The sequence below is a fragment of the Plecotus auritus genome (genome assembly GCF_963455305.1).
Source record: "Plecotus auritus genome assembly, chromosome: 3".
Taxonomy (NCBI): domain Eukaryota; kingdom Metazoa; phylum Chordata; class Mammalia; order Chiroptera; family Vespertilionidae; genus Plecotus; species Plecotus auritus.
The window spans coordinates 211,490,704-211,506,009 of NC_137772.1; the positions used below are offsets into that span (position 1 = coordinate 211,490,704).

The following is a 15,306-nucleotide window of genomic DNA, read 5'->3' on the forward strand; positions in this document are numbered from 1 at the left end:
AGGAGCCTTAATGTACAAAGTGGAGCAAGCTAGATAAAGAAAGGAGGATATTCCAAGCAGAGAGAACATGTATAAAACCTGGGTAATGTGCCCTGGCCAGGTGGTCAGTCGGTTCAAGTGTCGTCCCATGAATCAAAAGGTTGTAGATTTGATTCCAGGTCAGGGCACACACCTGCGTTGTGGGTCGATCCCCATTCAGGGCAAGTGTGGGAGGCAACCTATTGAGGTTTCTTCCACACTGATGTTTCTCTCTCGCTCTTGCTCTCTCCCTTCCTCTCTGTAAAAAATTCAACAAGAACATATTCTCAGGTGAGGGCTTTAAAAACTGGGTGATGGGACTTTTGGAACTGCAATGGCTGGAATAAAGGCTGTGAGATATAATGGAAAGGTTGTGCAGCTTAGTCACAGCTACAAGCCAGGACTCTGGAGCCTGCTGGCTTTGGTTTGAATCCTGGCTCCACACAACTCACCAGCTGTGTCTTTGGGCAAGTTATATAACCTCTCTGTACCTATCTCATGGAATGTTAGGAAGATTAAATGAGCTATAGCATAAGAAGTGTTTGGAACAGTGCACTCAATAAACGTGAATTCCTATGATTCTCATGTGGCCGAGTGGTGGGTGGTGGGGTAGGCAGGGGACAGGTCCTGGAGTTTCCTATGTAAAAAGGGAGAACATTGATGCCAAAAGCCATGGAGAATTTTTGAAGGTTGGTAGGAAGTGGGGAGTCAGGGTGTGATTTGAGTTTTGGAAAGGTGAGATGGGTAGGAGGAGACTAAACTGAAGACAGGAAGACCAGCGAGGAGGCCATTGCAGTGCTCCAGATGAAGAGGATAAAGACTTAAACTAAGTTAACTCCAGGTGCCGTGGAGAGGAGAGGGAGCCGCTCAGTGAGAGTTAGCAGGTCTAACCACAGGAGTTGGCCTCTGACCACGTGAGAGGGAGGCTGAATCTCACTGTCAGACGGGGCTTTGGGGTGGTGAGGGTAGCAGTCACTGAGAGTGGGAACAGTAGGAATGAGGTAGGTTTGCAGGAAGAGGAAGAGTTTCATTTTGTTCATGTTGTCTTACTTTTGGACATGCTGAGTTTGAAGAGAACAGCCAAGCACCAATGCCTAGCAGGTGATGGATGAACAGGTTTGGTAATTCAGAGAGATATCAGACCTCTGATAAGAACTCTAAACATTATTAAGTGAAGCTGTTTACTCTTCTCGGCTGAAGAGCAATAATTGGGGGGCAGTTATTTAAGATGCTATCTATGCCTTGATTATGGATATTAATATGAAAAAGATGAGCAAACCCCATCTGGAAAATGGGTGACGTTAGAAGATTCTTTTGGCAAGTCAGGAATGTTATCATTTATTGTCAGACAGTAGTGACTAAAACAAAGGCACTACCAAAACTAAAGACTCACCAATCATTGATTTAGTCATATTTTGAGGATTTTGTTAGCTGATCTTTGCCCGGCCATTGGCTGGAATGTCTATACCAGTGGTCGGCAAACTCATTAGTCACCAGAGCCAGATATCAACAGTACAATGATTGAAATTTCTTTTGAGAGCCAAAATTTTTAAACTTAAACTATATAGGTAGGTACATTGCTATTAACTTAATTAGGGTACTCCTTCAATCACACTGTACGTGCACGCCTGCATGTGGTATTTTGTGGAAGAGCCACACTCAAGGGGCCAAAGAGCTGCATGTGGCTCGTGAGCCGCGGTTTGCTGACCACTGGTCTATACTAATAAAAGGGTAATATGCTAATTAGACCAGGAGACCTTCCGGGAGACCTTCTGGATGTCCTTCCAGACAAAGCCATGGTGGTGGGTCCAAGGCAGAGGCTGTTAGGGGCGATCAGGCCAGGAGAAGAGGGCAGTGGGGGTGATCAGGCCGGCAGGGGGGGTCAGTTGGGGGCAAGCAGGATGGTGGTGGGGGCAGTTGAGGGTGATCAGGCTAGGAGGGGTGGGCAGTTGGGGGCAATCAGGCTGGTGGGGGGGGGAGTTGGGGCAAGCAGGCTGGCAGGGGGGGCAGTTGGGGGTGAGCAAGCCAGCAGGCAGAGTGGTTAGGGGTGATCAGGCAGGCAGGCAGGTGAGCAGTTAGGAGCCAGCGGTCCCGGATTGCAAGAGGGATGTCCGACTACCGGTTTAGGGATCAGGCTGACAGGAGAGGGCAGTTAGGGGCAATCAGGCCAGCAGGGGAGGGCAGTTGGGGGTGATTGGGCTGGCAGGAGAGGGCAGTTGAGGGTGATCAGGCTAGGAGGGGTGGGCAGTTGGGGGCAATCAGGCTGGTGGGGGGGGGAGTTGGGGCAAGCAGGCTGGCAGGGGGGGCAGTTGGGGGTGAGCAAGCCAGCAGGCAGAGTGGTTAGGGGTGATCAGGCAGGCAGGCAGGTGAGCAGTTAGGAGCCAGCGGTCCCGGATTGCAAGAGGGATGTCCGACTACCGGTTTAGGGATCAGGCTGACAGGAGAGGGCAGTTAGGGGCAATCAGGCCAGCAGGGGAGGGCAGTTGGGGGTGATTGGGCTGGCAGGAGAGGGCAGTTGAGGGTGATCAGGCCGTCAGGGGAGCAGTTAGGCGGCAATCAGGCCCGAAGGCAGAGGCCGTTAGGGGTGATCAGGCAGGCAGGCAGGCAGGCAGGCAAGCAGGCAAGCGGTTAGGAGCCAGTGGTCCCAGATTGTGAGAGGAATGTCCGACTGCCGGTTTATGTGTGATTGAAGAGGGCACAGGCCGGGCTGAGGGAACCCTCTCCCCTCCCCACCCCCCCATGCATGAATTTCATGCACTGGTACACTAGTATAATATATATTGACATTATTTAAACGTGTGGATGTGGGTGCAAATATTCAGATGTGTGTGTATATGTGATGTGTTTGTAATTTTACAATTTCAGTTGTTCAGCAACTTTACCATGCCTCTGCAATTTTTCACATTTCCCCCACAGGTATTTCTGATGAATATATAACGCCAATGTTTAGTTTTTACAAAAGTGTGGCGGAATTGAAAATGACTCAAGAAGAGTATGCTTTGCTTACAGCAATTGTTATTCTCTCTCCAGGTAATTTTGATGTTACATTTTCATTTTTATGCTATTTGTTCATTTTTCCAGTATAATCATAATAATGTTTATTAAAGAAAAGCTGGGAAACACAGAAACAGAAAAAAATAAAATGGTTTATAACCCCACCACTTCAAATTGAATCATGTTAACATTTCAGTGTATTTCTTCTCAGCCTTTCTTCTAAACCTTGCTTTCATTCAGTAAATGCATTTTTAATACCTAGTATGTGCTAAACATGGTTCTAGACATTGGGGAATATAGAAGTAAAGAAACAGGCAGGACACAGCTGCATGGAGCTTACTACATTCTAGTGGGGTAAGAAAAACAACAAATGAAGAAACAAATAAAAATAATTTGTAGTAATTATTGAGGTGGAAAGTGCTACAAAAATATAAAGATGAGACTATAAGGAAAGAAAGTGGAAGTAGAATATTATTTTAATTAGTAGTCAAGTAAGGCTTTTTTTAGGGGTTATTAAACAGGAGCCTAAATGAAATTATGTACATACTTTTTTAACATAATAGAAAGCATACTGTCTTTTAAATTTTATTTTATTCATTTATTTTTGACCATGTCACACCTATCTTAGTTTTTAAAAAAATATATGTTTTAATTGATTTTTAGAGAGAGAGAGGGGGAGAGAGAGAGGGAGAGAGATAGAAACATTGATAAGAGAGAAACATCATTGATCAGTTGCCTCCTGCAAGACCCCCACTGGGGAGGGAGCCTGCAACCTGAGCATGTGCCCTGATGGGGAATTGAACCAGTGACTTCTTGGTTCATAGATTGGCACTCAGCCACTGAGCCATACCAGCTGGGCTATTTTATTTTTTAATCCTCAACTGAGTATATGTTTTACAGATTTTTAGAGATAGGGGAAGTGGGAGAGGAGAGAGAGAGAGGAAAGAGAGATAAGAGAGACATCGATGTATGAGAGAAACATTGATCAGTTGCCTGCAGGTACTAGTATGTGCCCTGAACAGGAACAGAACCCACAACCTTTAAGTGCGTGAGATGACACTCCAACCAATTGAGCCACACCATAATGTCTTGTTTTAAAGTGTACTTTTCTTCCAACGTCTTTCCCTATGTCATTAAAAATATCATACTGGAAAAGTTTATTGTAATGCATGCATCATATTCCATTGTATCAATGACCAGTCGTTTACTTAACTTTTACCATATGTTTGGATATTCAGAATACTTCCATTTTTTGTTGTTCTAAACAATGTTGAAATGAATACCTCTATATATGTATTTTTCTATTTTTTGCTTATTTATTTGGGAGTAAGTAATGCCACATTCATAATTTGTGGCCTTAAACCATTTTATACATGACATTAAGTCAGAAGCTACTTGTTACTTTGTTGTACCATAAAAAATTAATTATCATTAAAAAGAAGAGAAACATTTTAAATATATATTTTTTTATTGATTTCAGAGAGAAAGGGAGAAGGAGAAAGAGATAGAAATATCAACGAGAGAGAATCATTGATCGGCTGCCTCCTGCACACTCCATACTGGGGAGTGAGCCCACAACCCTGGCATGTGCCCTGACGGGGAATTGAACCATGACCTCCTGGTTCATAGGTCAACGTCCAACCACTGAGCTACATCGGCTGGGCAAGAAGAAAAACATTTTGGCAGTGCCTACTAAAGTTATACATGTATAAACCCTACATCCCAAGTTCTAGTCCTTAGCCTACACCCACCAGAAATGATACTTATGTTCACCATACATACTACTTTGGGGGCATTAATTGAAAGGGGAGTTTAGGGAGACCTGTAAATGTTCTATATCTTGATCTAGTTATGATATATGAGTACATGTACGTTGAGTGTGTGAAAATTCATCAAGTTGAACACTTCATTTGTACATTTCAACTGTACAACATGTGTGAGTTACACTTCAAAAAGGTTAGCCTTGCCTGGCCAGCGCGGCTCAGAGGTTGAATGTCGACCTAGGAACCAAGAGGTCATGGTTCGATTCCTGGTCAGGGCACATTCCCGGATTACAGGCTTGATCCCCAGTGTGGGGCATGCAGGAGGCAGCCGCTCAATGATTCTCTCTCATCGTTGATGTTTCTATCTCTTTCTCTCCTTTCATCTTTGAAATATATATTCTAAAGGTTAGCCTTACTGTAATTATGCCAAACCTTCCACGCTTTAATTTTGTCGTTTTATGTTAAACGCCAAAACAGACAGACAATACATAAAGGACAGAGAGGCCGTAGAGAAGCTTCAGGAACCTCTGCTTGACGTGCTGCAGAAGCTGTGCAAGATCCATCAGCCTGAGAACCCCCAGCATTTCGCCTGTCTCCTGGGCCGCCTGACGGAGTTGCGGACATTCAACCACCACCACGCGGAGATGCTGATGTCCTGGCGCGTCAATGACCACAAGTTCACCCCGCTTCTCTGCGAAATCTGGGATGTGCAGTGAGGAGCACCCAGGGGCGGGGCCAGCCCTCTGTTTTCCTCTTATCATAAAGCCGCTGTGAAACTTTTCCTTTATTTCATTTGTGCCTGGTTTCACACAAGAATTTTGACGAATATTTATGCAGTAATTACATAACATCCACAATTGTAAATACCGCGCTCGGTAGAATGGCTTTCTCTACTTGTTATTTTACACGGCTTCAGGGAATCTTTTCTTCTAATTGGCATGCCCTGTTTGCCTAAGTAAATCGTCACTTCAATTCTATTTGTTGAAATAGGGAAAAATCTCAGTTTGCTCTTCATCTTCCCTTGTTGCATATATTTTATTAAACAGTTGTGTGCACTTTTGGCAATAAACTGAACATAATGGCAACAGGCTTTTATTTGAGAACAGAATTTGAAAAAATACACAAACTCTTATGTCTTTAAATGATGAATGACATAGTATTGAGCCCAAGGGGGTAACTACAAAAGGATAAACTCTCACAATACTAATGCTACAATTTTTCATCCCTGGTGAAAAATTTTTTCATTCATTTGTAGTAGCCCTCTGATCATTTCATTTTCTTTGAAGTTCTAAGAGAATAACATACAGAAAAGTTAATGATTATCACATAAAATATTCCTTAAGCATATTAGTTATGCTTTTAAGGGGACTACTTCCCATAGTCGGAGTCTCGAGGCAGCATTTACAAATTCAGAGTATGCAGATAGCTCCAGTGATAGGACAGTCCCTTTTCTCTATTGGAAGTGCTCACTGTGGGTTTCAGTGCATATAATTAATCATCTTGTTTTGTTTGCTTTTGGAAAACACTCCTTCAGCCTGGTGCACAGCTATTGTATACTTCCCCCCAAAGCAGGAATTAGTTCGTTTCCTTCCTTCATTGTTACACCGTTGCATTCTTCTCCCCATTATCATTTGGTGAATACAATAAAACACCTTCTATAAGTAATGGGCTTATATCTCCCTTTCTCCTGAAGTCAGCCAAAATGGAGCTTGCTTAGCAAGAAAAGGTTTTCTTTTTGTATTACAATACTAGGGCGACCCTGACGTCCTAAAAATAGCTGGTCAGTGGAACAGGGAGCGAGTTGGGGTTCCATCAGTTGGGTTCCATCTGTTACAACATCAAAGACTTGAATCCCCACTAAGTACAAGATTCTTTCGCTGACCTCCATGGGGAGAGTCCAAAGATGATTAAGACACTGTGATTGCCTGGAGGGCTTACAAAGAAGCACAGAGGAATGTTGTATGGACTCAACTGGGAAAGTCACCTGGAAGAGGTGGCACTTCCCTGGGCTTCGAAGGATGGCCAGGCGTTGCATGGGTCAAAGTAAGAGGGAAGGGGATTTAAAGTGAAAAGGGGGGTGTGGGGGAGGAGCAAAAGCAGGGAGGCGGGGAGTTGTCCAGATGTTAAAAGAGGACAAGTAATCCTGGGGAGGGAGAGATAGGGTGCACAGTCCCTTTCTAAGCCTCAGTCTTACCATTGCAAAATGAAGGCATCAGCACTTGCCATCTGAGGAGGTTTAGCTGATGAATGAAGAATAAGTGGGAAGTTGCAAGCCCACCAGGGGAGAAAGGACATTTAAAACAGAGAATTAAACTTCCGGAATGCCTGAAGGAGTAGATCCCATTTGGGGAACTGGGTGTGGTGTCCAGGTCACAAGGCATCTGTGGGGAAAGTGGTGGGAAATGAGCTGGAACTGCCCGAGGGGCCACTGTGGACAGACAGAGCGAGGAGTTAATCCTATTCAGTTAATCCTATTCGTCTGGGTTTATTCAAGTGGTGAAGACCTTGTAATAGCAAATAACAATGCTTCTCTTGGGGAAAACAGATTGTGACACAATAAGAAATATGTTTTTGGTCTTGGCCCCCAGTTTCTGACATGGAGCATCTAAAACCCGTTGGAATTTTCTAAGTGGATAGGAGCATCTTTCGTTATTCATAACGAGCTCTTTTTGACTATTCTGTGTTTATGCTAATAGGATAACTGTCTGTGGAACTCTATATGCTTATGGATGGGAGCTGACTACCAGAGGAACCAACTGTATTATTAGAGGGCTAGTACTTTCAGCCCCAACCCAGACCTCTTGGGGAGGGGCAAGGAGCCCACCAATGATCAATAAAAATATATTAGGAAAAAAAAATATATATATACACACACACAGAGTGACCAGATTATTGTGATCTCTGAACACATAATAATCTGGCCACTCCAGTGTGTGTGTGTGTGTGTGTGTGTGTGTGTGTATATATATATATATATATATATATATATATATATACACACACATATATATACATACATACACATACACACATTAGAGGGCCAGTGCACTCAGTATATATATGTGTGTGTGTGTGTGTGTGTGTGTGTGTGTGTGTGTGTATACACACACACACATTAGAGGGCCGGTGCATGAATTCGTGCATGGGTGGGGTCCGGCCAGCCTGGCCAGGAGTGGGGGACAATTTGCCTGCTGGTTGAACTCCTGGTTGAGGAGACAATTTGCATATTAGCCTTTTATTATATAGGATATACACTGATTGGCCAGATTATTATGTGTTCAGAGATCATAATAATCTGGCCACTCAGTATATATAGAGGAGTACTCTGATGTCCTCAGGGGAACCACCTCCTTTCCTTCTCCTAGTCCTTGTGTTTTGGATGAAGCTGATTCTACCACATCTTCAGAACTGAAAATCTGACTCAGGCATAACCAATCAGAGCATCACACATCTTAAGTCATAGTGAATGGTTTAGGATTGGGCAGGTGACCCATTCAGAGCAAATGAGATATTTTTCTTGGAGTATATTTAGGAGGCAGACAGTGACAGTTATTTGCTTGTGTGTGTTGTCTTACTGTTCCAAATTCTTTACTCTTTTCCTGCAATAGAATTACATGCCCCAGGCCCCTTTGCCTGGTGATTTGTACTGCCTCTCATAAGAGTAAGCAGAATACTGGTCCCAGCCCATAGATGTTGGGCTTGTCCATGTGGCTTGCTTTGGGCTGTGGAAGGTGGGTGGAAGGGACAGTATGCCAGTTCTGAACTGAGGCCTTAAGGACATCCCATGTTTCCACCTGTGCTCTTGCACTTTGCTATCTGCCATGGGAAGAGGATGCCCTGGATGACTGCAAGTCCCAGAATGAGAGACAGAAGGAGGAGACCTAAACCCAACATACAGCTGGAAGCCGGGCCCTTCCCCTCCACTGTGAGATAACTTGCAGATCCACAAGCAAGAACAATCAATGCTTATTATTATAAGCCACTGAGAGTTGGCAGTTGTTTATTATATAGCATTATCACAGTAAAATCCTAAATAATATATCCTATTAATATTCAGATCATTCCTCCCCTTGCCTCTGTTCGTATTGGGGTGGGAGGAGGGCTAAACCTGCCTGCATTTTATAACACCCTCCCCCAGCCCCCCGTCAGCCAGGTGTGCTTAGGTTCAGTCAATGGAAGGCATTGGTGGGAGATTAAAGGACAGAAAGGGAAAATCCAGGGTATCCTCACTCTCTCTGCCTCACATGGCATCTCTGGTAATGACTGAATCGTCTTTTGGGCAAGCCCTACCCCAGTGGTTGGCAAACTCATTAGTCAACAGAGCCAAATATCAACAGTATGACTGAAATTTCTTTTGAGAGCCAAATTTTTTAAATTTAAACTTCTTCTAATGCCACTTCTTCAAAATAGACTTGGTATTTCGTGGTATTTCGTGGAAGAGCCACACTCAAGGGGCCAAAGAGCCGCATGTGGCTCGCGAGCCGCAGTTTGCCGACCACGGCCCTACCCTATTGCTGATGCCACAGCCTTCTGGATTCCTAAGCCCTGGAAGTGTAGTGGCTTCCTCGTGTTGCTCATCTCTGTGTTGTCTCATCTGCTCCTGTTTATTGTCTCAGTGCTTTCATCTCTTCTGAAACCAAGTTCCTGTGTTAAATGTCCTCTTTTTGAAGTACCTCACATTTTTTGGTTAGACTTGAACCTGAGAGAATGTAGAACTTGAGCTGCTGGAAGCCATCTTTGTTACCAGAGGAAATCTGAGCATAAAGCCAATATAACAGCAGAGCCATTTGAGGCTGCGTTCTGGTTACATGATTCAGAATCTTAGGTTGAGCTTTGCATAAAGCTAGAGAGTTCTATCCAGGAATTTCAATGACATGAGCCAATTATTCCCCTTTTCCATGAGTGAATTTGAGAACTTTTTCCTATCATATATAACTAAAAAAAATCTTATCTCTTAAAGGAACACTCTTGTTGGATTTAGGGCCCACACTAGTCCAATATGATCTCATCTTGATCCTTTAATTATATCTGCAAAGATCTTATTTCCCAATAGGTCACATTCTGAAGTTCCAAGTGAACATGAATTTCGGAGGGGGTACTATTCAACTCACCACATAACTAATATTTTAGTATTAATAACAACAGTTACATAAAATTATATATAATTGAATTACTTATCTATATATATAAAAAGCCAGCTACCGTAATGGCCATAATGACCTAACGACCAGTCACTATGATGCCCACTGTAGCCAGCGAACCAGCCCGATCAGGGGGTGGGGCCGGCGGCCAACTTCATGGTCCCTCCCCCGTGCCGGCCTGCCCCTGATTGGACTCTCCCATCCCGATCAAGAGCTGAGCCGCACAGAACCTGGACCCTTCCTGGCAGCCCTGAGTCTAAGTCTGTGGGGTTGAGAATTCTGATGGCCCTGCCCAGAGAGTAGAGATGCCTGACAGGCAGGGACAGGGACCACAGGCCTCCAGGGAGCACCACAGAGGTGGCAAGGAGAGGAGAGGGCCTGCAAAGGGGGAGGAGGCGAAGCCAGCGGACACCAGTCCAGAATCCAGCCCTTCCTCCCGGAGGCAGTGGGCCCTCAACCCAGAACCCCAGCCCGAATCAGAAGAGCCCGAAGGAGGCTTCAGGAAGCTCTATGCAGAGCTGCACGTTGAGAACGGGAGACTTCATGAGGCCCTGATTGAGACCACGCTGTGGCTGGCACAGCTTAAGGTGGAGCTGGAGCGTGCCACACAGAGGCAGGAACACTTTGCAGAGAGGCTGGCCCTCCTAGAGCTGGAGAGATTTGAGTGCAGGGCCCTGGAGCGCAAGGCCGCTGAGCTGGAAGAGGACCTGAAGGGCCTGTGCAACCTCCAGGCTGACAGCCAGCACCTCAAGGATGAGAACGCGGCCCTGATCTGCATCATCAGCAAACTGTCCAAGTGACCCCAGAGGATTTGCCCCTGCACCCGCATTTATACAGCTGCTTCTGCCACACACACCCCTTCTCCTGTGTGAACACAGTGACAGGGCTGCTGGGGAGTCTCTGAGAAGCCATAACCTCCCCTTGGGACCTCCAGGCTGGGAGGGGAGGACAGAGCCCCCAGGAGCCAAGGGGGCCATCTGAGGCCAGGATGGAGGCTGAGCCAGGTAGGGGGACCAGGGCTGCAGGCAGGACCAGGAAGGAACTGAGGACCAGGAAGTGCCAGGACCAGTAGCCAGGACCAGAGTGGCCACCTGGAGGTCCCCTCTCACGTGTGCTGCCACCAGTCACCCCTCCCGCCCTTGAGCAGGGATCCGAGAATGTGCCAAGGGCCGGCCTGGGCCAGGTGGGCCTGTGTATAGGGTCCTTGTGCAATAGGGAGGGATGTCTTCTATTTTTTGCTGCCCCCTCCCTGATGCTGTCCTGGGCAGGGGGAGAAGGTATTTTCTAGACATAGCACAGGCACCAAAAATAAAAGTTGTGAAGTTGCAAAAAAAAAAAAAAAAAAAGAGAGAGCGAGGCCAGCAGCCAAACACCCCCTCCCCCTGGCCGCCCCTCCCCCTGGCCGCCCCACCCCTGATCACACTCCCACCCTAATAGGGGGCAGGGCCTGCCAGCCAATCTCCTGCAGCTCCTACCCCCTTCCAGTCCCTCCCCAGATTGTCCCCCCACACCCTGATCAGGGGCAGGGCCAGCCTGCCAACCACCCTTGGCCCCTCCCCCAGGCTGCTGGCCCCAATTGGCACCCCCCACCCCATTCGGGGTGTAGCCAGCTGGCCCACTGCCCACAGCCCCTCCCCATGGCTGGCCCTGCCCCCAATCAGCCCCCCAACCCCATTCGGGGGTGGAACCTGCCGGCCAATGGCCCGTAGCCCCTTCCCCCAGCCAGCCCAGCCCTGATCAGCCCCGATTGGGGCCGGGCCAGCCAGACCCCACCCATGCACGAATTTGTGCACTGGGCCTCTAGTATATATTATATTTGTCAATGTAAATTGGTAACATTCTTTTAAGATAGAGCTTAGTATTGTTTTTAATGTAGCTGGTTCTCAGCAGATTATCTGCTGAATGAGTAGTTTAATTGTGAATTAATCAAGATTTCTATTGCCCCCAAACTTCATCTAGTATATTACCCAATGCACAATCCATAGATTGACATTCAGTACTGTAAAAGCATTAAAAACAGCAACAGCAACCACAAAAGGCAGAACAAAATAACTAATAAACCGAAAGCAAAAATAAAAAATCTCCAGCTATGGTATATTTTAAGCAATGGAGCATTCCTGTAGGGCTGTGAAAGAGCCAAATCATATTTCAATATCCAAGGGGTATATGAAAGAGTCTCTTCTGTATTCTGTAGAGAAGATTAGTCACATGAATTATTATTGCTAATGTAATAACTAAAAATGTAGATTTCCCAACTCAATACTTATTAAAGTGGGGTACATCTTCACAATTCTGGGAAAGACAGAACTGACAGACTTTGTCATCTGATGGAAGCAAACTGCAAAGCTTGTTCTGCATGTTACAACAGCCATGTCAATTTCAAGTAAAGTGAGAATCTCTAAAATATGGCTATTAACCTAACCACCAATTAGAAAATCTACACATGAAAGTAGATTGCAGCTCATTAAGTGGAACCCTCGATTACTAATTGCAGTGTTTAAATCGAGGTAGGTAAGATGCAGAGTGCATGTAGGGAGTGGATTACTAACTGGGAATTAATGTAAGAGTGAGGTTGGGAAAGCAACCAGGAGAACAGTTTTTCTTTTTTATTAGACATGAAAAGCAACAACAATCAAAGAACTCCTCACTCAATCCCCACATTTAATCAGAAGAAGATGGGCTTAGAGAGAAGCGACTTACATACACTGGCTATGGATTCACTTTCCAACATAATCTATAATAATAAAAGCATAATATGCTCATTAGACCAGACGTCCTTCTGGATGTCCTTCTGGACAAAACCAGGGCTGCAAGGGAAGCCTGGGTCCCAGGTGCCAGAGGGAAGCTGGTGCCAGCAGCCGGGGGAAGGCCTCCTCGTGCACAAATTTTGTGCATTGAGCCTCTAGTATTTTATATCTGTATAAGGAAGAGAAGTTATCAAGAAAAACCAAATAGCTCTGGCTGGTTTGGTGGATAGAGCATTGGCCTGCAGACTGAAAGGTCCTGGGTTCGATTCCAGTCAAGGGCACATGCCTGAGTTGCAGACTTGATCCCCAGTAGGGGGCCTGCAGGAGGCAACCATCAATGATTCTTTATCATCATTGATGTTTTCATCTCTCTCTCTCTCTCTCTCTCTTTCTCTCTCTCTCCCTCTCCCTTCTTCTCTGAAGTTACTAAAAGTATATATTAAAAAAAAGAAAAACCAAACAATGAGAATAAAAAGTAAACAACCATAAAATATCCTGCTGCCTCCATAAAATATCCTGCTGCCAAAGTTTCAGTAAATGGTTTAGAAATATTAAGTAGTGTGTGTGTGTGTGTGTGTGTGTGTGTGTGTGTGTGTGTGTGAGAGAGAGAGAGAGAGAGAGAGAGAGAGAATAGACAGAGACACAGAGAGAGAATATTTATGTATATACCTCATATAGCATAGTTTCAAATGTTTAGGCACATTATTTGCATGTAAGAAACAATAAAGGAACTGTGAACTAATGACTCATCCAACAAGATCTATATAACACAACTAAAGGCCCAGTGCATAAAATTTGTGCATGGGTAGGGTTCCTAGGCCTGGCTGGGGATCAGGCCGATTGGGGCCTTCCGGCTGACGGCTGGGGCCTTCCTTCATTCCGTGCCACCCCCTCTCTGGTGGTCAGCACACATCATAGAGAGCGATCGAACTCCTGGTCTCCTGGCTGAACTCCCGAGGGGATGCTTTGCATATTAGCCTTATATATATAGATATACTTACTTAAAGAAACACACATATATTTTTATTGATTTCAGAGAGGAAGGTTTTAAATAGAAACACTATAAAACAGGTTGATTTGAACAACAGGTCCTGTAAAAATTGATCTATCATAGTCATGAACAGCAAAGTGCTCTGGGACAGCCGTTGGGCACCAGGTTCAATTACCACTTATATGTCAACCTTTGATGACCATCTTCACCCACCCACCCCAAAAGGTAAGCTCTGTGAGAGCAGGACCTCTGTGCTTTGGAGTCTGGTGAAGAACAAGTGCTCAATAGTATTTGCTGGATTGATTTCTCAAATCTGTATCTCTTGCACAAATCAATTTAATCAGCTGCAGACCTAACTCTCCAACTATCTTCTGCATATCTCTACCTACATGTTCCTCTATATTTGAAACTGAACGCACCCCAAAGCAAAATGCATTATTCTTCCCCCCAAGTTGTTTTCTCTGTATTCCTCAGTTGGGTATCACTGTCACCTGGTAACCAATTGCTGACATGTCAGCCTCTTGGGTTTCTCCAGACGCTTCTTCCTCACCATCCCTTCTGAGCTAGTTTAGGTAACTGTCATCTTTTAATTTTTAGAATTGCTGCCTTTCTTCAAAAATCCTTGAAAATGATTTTTTTCTAAAACACAAACTTGTTCCTACCAGTCGCTCCTTATAATCAATTCCAATTGCCTCAGAAGGAATCTAAACTCCTTAGCACTTACTGGGACTTTCATCTGTGCCTACTCCTCCAGCCTCATCTAGCTCCCTGATCCCCAAACTTCAGTCATTCATAACTACTGTTCCCAGAACATCCTGGGCCTCTCATCTCTCATCTCTCATCTCTGCAACCTTGTTGTTCTGCCTGGAAAGCACTCCTTACTCCCAATTATCCTTCCTCTTGGCAGATTCCTATCCATCCTTCAAAATTCAACTTCTTTCAAACCTCTGACCGTCCCCTCCAGGGTTGTTAGGGGTTCCTTCTTTCACAGACCTCCAGACGTCCATTGAGCACTTTGAAAGCAGAACTATCTTCTTCATTTTAGTCTCTTCCACAAGCAATAGTACTTCCTCATTGTTTTTGACAAGTGAATGCATAAATTCGCGCGAGAGACCATCATTCCAGGTCAATCCCCACACTTTGCAGACGGGGAAACGGAGTCCCAGAGAGGTGACATGACTTGACAAAATTGAACTAACAAGCAGAGAACTGCCAGGACTCCTGGTTTTTGTCCATTGCTTTTTTTTTTTTTTTTTTTGGGGGGGGGGGGGCAATTAACAAGCCACATTTGCAGTTATGACAGACTACCTATTGTTCCATTAAGTCCAGTCTCTGCTTGAAGTCACCCCTCAGAGCTAGTAAGCACATCTCATTGGGTTGAGTTTAACTTTTTTCCCCGTGGCTCTTGTGTTTTCTGAAGGAAGTGCCAACATCCCCTTTTTGATTTTGGTTGTGGCCTGGAGTTACAGGATTCCTTCCCTTCATCTGTCACCCTTCCCCTTAGGAGAAGAGGGGCCTCTCTCTGAAAGGTTTCTGCTGGGACTCCCATTCCTGCTTGGTGACAGTTCCTCTCGGGAAACCGAGGCGCCTTCAGTGCAGCCAGATCGGGAGTTGATTTAAGGTTGGGAGGGGCTCTTCACTGAGCGGGAGGA

The 15,306-nt window shown here is 45.2% G+C and overlaps 1 protein-coding gene across 9 annotated transcripts in view; it reads left to right on the forward strand.

Annotated features, from left to right (window-relative positions):
* The window catches only part of NR1H4 (nuclear receptor subfamily 1 group H member 4), a 74,487-nt gene extending 68,049 nt beyond the window's left edge, over positions 1-6,438 (forward strand). For all 9 annotated transcript variants that reach the window (XM_080660638.1, XM_080660641.1, XM_080660639.1 and 6 more), the window contains 2 exons: positions 2,935-3,048; positions 5,253-6,438. In XM_080660638.1, the coding sequence (XP_080516764.1) occupies positions 2,935-3,048; positions 5,253-5,491 (353 nt within the window). In that variant the 3' untranslated portion in view covers positions 5,492-6,438. The remainder of the gene's footprint in view (positions 1-2,934; positions 3,049-5,252) is intronic.
* Positions 6,439-15,306: the final 8,868 nt, after the last annotated feature.